Source organism: Otolemur garnettii, unplaced genomic scaffold (assembly GCF_000181295.1).
Source record: "Otolemur garnettii isolate 467f Iridium unplaced genomic scaffold, OtoGar3 scaffold01063, whole genome shotgun sequence".
Taxonomy (NCBI): Eukaryota; Metazoa; Chordata; class Mammalia; order Primates; family Galagidae; genus Otolemur; species Otolemur garnettii.
In genome coordinates, this window is record NW_003853458.1 from 1 (window position 1) to 5,169 (window position 5,169).

General features: G+C 38.0%; 1 protein-coding gene across 1 annotated transcript; it reads right to left on the bottom strand.

The window, feature by feature from the left end:
• Window positions 1-4: 4 nt before the first annotated feature.
• On the bottom strand, window positions 5-580 carry LOC100943962 (olfactory receptor 9G1-like; the record flags this gene model as incomplete). The annotated part of the gene is made up of 1 exon (XM_003803815.1): window positions 5-580. A coding segment is annotated over exon 1 (576 nt), but the record flags the coding sequence as incomplete, so codon positions are not given.
• Window positions 581-5,169: the final 4,589 nt, after the last annotated feature.

Sequence of the window (5,169 nt, forward strand, 5' to 3'; positions counted from 1 at the left end):
ATCCATCTTTCCTGCCACAGGCCAGCTTCACCAGGGGAAGCAAATCACAGAAAAAGTCATCAATGATGTTATCCTTGCAGAAATTAAAGGAAAATGTTCTTTTGGTGATGACAGAAGAGTTAATAAACCCACCAAGATATGAGGCTGTGACCAAAATTACACACAGCTTCATGGACATGGCCTGAGCATAAAGCAGGGGCTTGGAAATGGCCACATAACGGTCATAAGCCATTGCCGCCAGCAGGTAGCACTCACTATAACCCAGCCCCGCAGAGAAGAAGAACTGACACAGGCAGCCAGCAAAGGAGATGCTTTTGTCTTCAGAGATGCAGGTCACTAGAATCTTCGGAGTGTAGACGGAAGAATACCAGAAATCAAGAAAAGACAGATTTCCAAGGAAAAAATACATGGGTGTGTGAAGATGGGAGTTGTTATGGATCAACACTATGAGGGTGCTATTTCCGAGCAGGGTCAGTGAGTACACCCCAAGGAACACCCCAAACAGGACCATCTGCATCACTGGATCTGTGGTGAAGCCCAGAAGGATGAACTCATTCACAGTGTGGTTGCTTCCCTCCATGGCTGTGGGAATCTCACCTAGGAGAAGAGGCAATAAGAGCTCAGTTGGAATCACTGTGTTGAATAGACAGAATGTATCCTCATCAATACCACATCTCCAGCAGGCCTAGAGTCTAGGAACACCAATCTAAACAGGTGTTAGAAAGAGTTTCCATTTTGTGACAATATCTTGAACTTTACAATCATATATTTGATTACAAATTTATCAAATTGCTTAATAATGCTTTTTCTTTAGACATGAATTTTTGACTACAAAAAAGATCGACCAACGATTTCTGTTTTTCTCATGCTTTGATCCTCTTCCTCTTGTCAATTTTCTTTTATGCAAAATATGTCAATGTTTAGCATGAAGTGTTAACTTTTTTGTATTTGAAATACTGAATTTTCCCTGTTAAAATATATTTTTGAAAGAAGCAAGTATTTTTGTACTGTTTTCTATGGGATAAAACCCCACATACTGTGTGCTCACTTTAATCTCCAGAAGCAGGCAGAAGACTTTTGTGGAATGCAACTCTGTCGAGAGTCGAAGACCTGGTTACCTTGGTCAACATAGAACAGGGCCTGTAGGTTTGGGCCTAAAAACCCACTTTCAGTGACTCTGGCTATGTGGCTATTAAGTCTACAAGGAAAGGGCTAAAAAAGCCTTCTTGCAGAGACGCAGCCTAGAGGTTGATAGGTGTGATTGCATATTGGAAAACAACATGGCCTCCTGGTTGCCTAGAAACAAGAGCCATAAATCTTCTTTCTGCAATATAATGAGTGCATAGTAAAACTCCAAAGCTTTTCTCCCCTCTTGGTAATCTCAAGTCTCTAGATGTATTCCCTTTTGCAGCTGTCTCAAGGTTTCAAGATTTGTGTCTTTTTGAAGGTTGAACTAACTTTAGAAAAGATTAGTAATAAGAACGCTTTGCTTGTTAATTAATAGAGTGTACATGACCAGCCAACTATAAAATTTGTCAGGAACAATAAAGCTTTGCTACTTGCCAGAAATGAGTGGGTAGTCTATCTCTATCATAATAATAATTCCGGGGCAAGTTTACACCTGTGGTGAAGCTGCCTGTCCCTTGCAAAACCCTCATACAACAGTTTTCATATACTGAAACACCATGATGGCCTTGTCAATTCATATCTTACAATATTGTGTATAGGCCTAAAAAATTACCCAGGAAAGTATAAGGTGAAAATGATAGATACAAAGTTTTGGCAAAGAATATGTATTGTAAAATAATATACAATGATGGAATTATAAGGTACATAATATTTACTATGGTTTACATAGATTGTACCATAAAAATAATACCATATAATGATACTTTTCAAAGGCAATTTTCAATATAAGTAATTTGTGTATACTACCTAATGTCGTACTGAAAACACATGAATTCATCTAATTTTTTTATGTTTATAATTTTATTAAGAATTTCTTCTTTAATGATAACAATTAGGAAAAAAAAAAAAAGTAGATGATGAGTATGAAACAGTATTCCATGCTGTCACTCAGAAATCCTCCCAGTCTCTTCAAGAAGCTCTACACAAATAACTAGAAATATTCCACTGAAACAGGGAGACAAGAATAGATTTGGCAGATACATATCTATCTTACAATTCCATTCACACTAACTTCTCATCAGCCTAAGTCATTTTGTAGATAAACAAATAAAAATGTCACTTTATTAAGGTTTTCATTTCTATGCTCATCCTCCTGGGAGCTAGGCAAACACTCAGTTGATAACCAGCTGTCAATACATTTCACCATTAATAAATAATTTTATTTCTGCATGAAATTTGGAACAATATTCAATTGTGTCAGGTGTCTCCAGTGAATGCTCAGTGGCTTCACCTGGCTAACTCCAGTGATTGAGTCCTCATCAGATTTGATCTATCTGGGTCATTTGTTATAGCTCCTCTCTCATTTTCCTGGAAAATAAATCTCTTTATTTGTTTTCAGGTTGTCGTTCTGCCTCAGTTTTTTCTACTTCTGTTGCTGCATATGCCTCAGGGTTCTTGTCCCAACTTTGGACTTGTGAAGTGCCCCCAGAAACAACTCTGGAACTCCCTGTCTTCTCCATCCCCTGTCATTTCCTGGTGATCTCACCCAGCCTGCTGACTCTCTCTCTGCATATGAATTGGATGTAATGTCACATCTCCTGACCATGGAGTTCTTCCCTAAACTCCAGATGCATAAATTCTAATGCCTACTTAACATCTTTTATGTGATGTCTACTGGGCATCTCAAGAAAAACTCTGACAATCCTTTCTAAATCTTTTCCTATTTTAGTCTTCTCAGTTCTGGTAAATGACATTATTTCACATTAGGAAACATCATTTAATATTATTATTGACTCCTCTCTTGTTTTCTCACTGTTTCTATTTAATTAGGAACATCTTTTAGAATATATCCAGAGTATCATCATTTTTCCTTAGTTCTACTGTTTCTACCCCAGAGGAGGCCATGAGTACCTGCCACCTGCATTGCTGTGGGAGCCTCTGTGTTTTTGCTCTTAGTTTACCTGAGTCTCCCACATGGCAGCCAGAGTTGTCCTGTAAAAAGGCCAGTCAGATCATGTTACCTTTCTGCTCTAAATACTCCAATAATTTATTCAGAGTAACTGCAGAACTTCTTGCAAAGATGTGCATGGTCAGTGTGATCTTGCCTTCATTTCTTTTCTGCTCCCAACAGTGCCTGCTGTACAGAATGTATTCGAGAAAACAGTAACAGTGAGTTTAGATGAGAACACACAGAATTTCTTGGGGTAGGCTCAGAATGTTGTTGTAATTGGAATTGATAATTTTTAAAAGATTTTTCTGGATACATAGTATTTTAACACATTGGAGACCTTGCTAATTCTCTATACTGCTCTGCCCAGGGCAAGCTAATTCCTAGATATTAAAATCAGCATGGTTGCCAACAAGAGTATGCCTTTATATGGAAAACAACCATATCTTATTCCTGCATACAATAAAACAACATTTTCCCTGCCCTGAATCACTCCAGGGCCACATACCTGACAACTGGAGACCACACTATAGTCCAGAGCTTGTAGAAAATATTCAAATTATTCAACCCCAAATGTGGTCCAGCTTACCTACCCTGCCTTTTCCATTCCTTCACATAGAAACTACAATAAAGGGATTAGGTTTTTTTTTTTGTCTGCCTTGGGACAAATCATTTTTTAATTCCCATGTGGTCCTATGCGATACGCCCTCCCTTTTTACTATAAGTAATGAACATTTTTTTTTTACTAAGGTAGCTATCTCTGTGTCTGTCACTTTGCCATTAATACCATTTGGAGATAATGGCATATATCTGACCAATATTAAGAAACTTGAAATTTCAGGTGATGTGGTAAAAATAAGGTGGGGTTAGGGGAAGCAGCTAGCATGGTCCAAATCATTGCATGCATAGCCAACTTGAATAATGAATGCATAAAGAGTCTACTGTACCCTGCTCTGTGATCAGAACACGTACCTATAACACTCATAGTTCTACAATGAAATCGAAACTGTAGACACTGGGGACATTAATGTTGTCACTGAGCTCACTCTCTGTATTATATTTCTGAGGTAACTGAGGGATTCATGGCTTATATCATTTCTGGGAAACCCAGTTCATCCACAAAGTCATTGATTGGATCAGATTGGGTTTAATTCTTGTTAATGTAATCACGAATAATGAAATGAAGGTGGAGAAAGAGGAAAAATGAGAGAAGATATATGGGTCTTAAGCTAGGCACTATACTAAATAATTTATATACATATTTTCTAGGGTTCATTAGAATTATGAGGTGAATGTATGCTATGGACTGAATTGTATCCTTCCCAAATTTACATGTCGAAGTCCTAACTCCCAATGTGACTGTACATGCTGCTCAAGGAAGGTAATTAAGGTTAAATGAGGCCATAGGAATGGGATCTTGATCCTCCAAGATTGGTGGTCTTATTAGAAGAGAATAATCTCTTCCTTTCCCTATCATGTGAGGACATAGTGAGAAGGTGGCAATCTGCAGGAAGAGGATATCCCCACAACTCAACCTTTCTGACAACCTGGTCTTGAACTTCCAGCCTCCAGAACTACAAGAAATAAATTTCTGTTGTTGAAGTCACCAGTTTATGATCAATAAGATAATGAAAGAGGAAGAATAGGTAAATAAGGCTGCTTTGCAAGGAAGAAGGCATTTATTTCTCAGAGTCTCTTGGTTAGCAGTGCTTATATTCCCTGCAAGCACTTACACACACACACAAACACATGCTTCATTTATAGATCATTTTTATCTATTTTGTACAACAAAATATTTTATACTCAAAATATTTGTATTCACTGTTCATTCATTCTGCTTATAATTTTCTTTTAGCCCCTTTACTTGTTCAAAAATACACCTTCTCTGTGTGGTCTTCTCTAAACACCCTCATCATCCACCGCCTCCCCCCCATAGTCTGTACTCTTTCCCTGACTTATTCTTCTCCAGAGCGCTGGCCCTTTGGCTCACTGAGTAATTGACTTATTTTTCTAATTTGCTGTCTATTCCTACCCACTAGGATGCCACTTCAAGAGGGCATGTTTTGTAGCTTATTTTGTTCCCTCTGGATGTG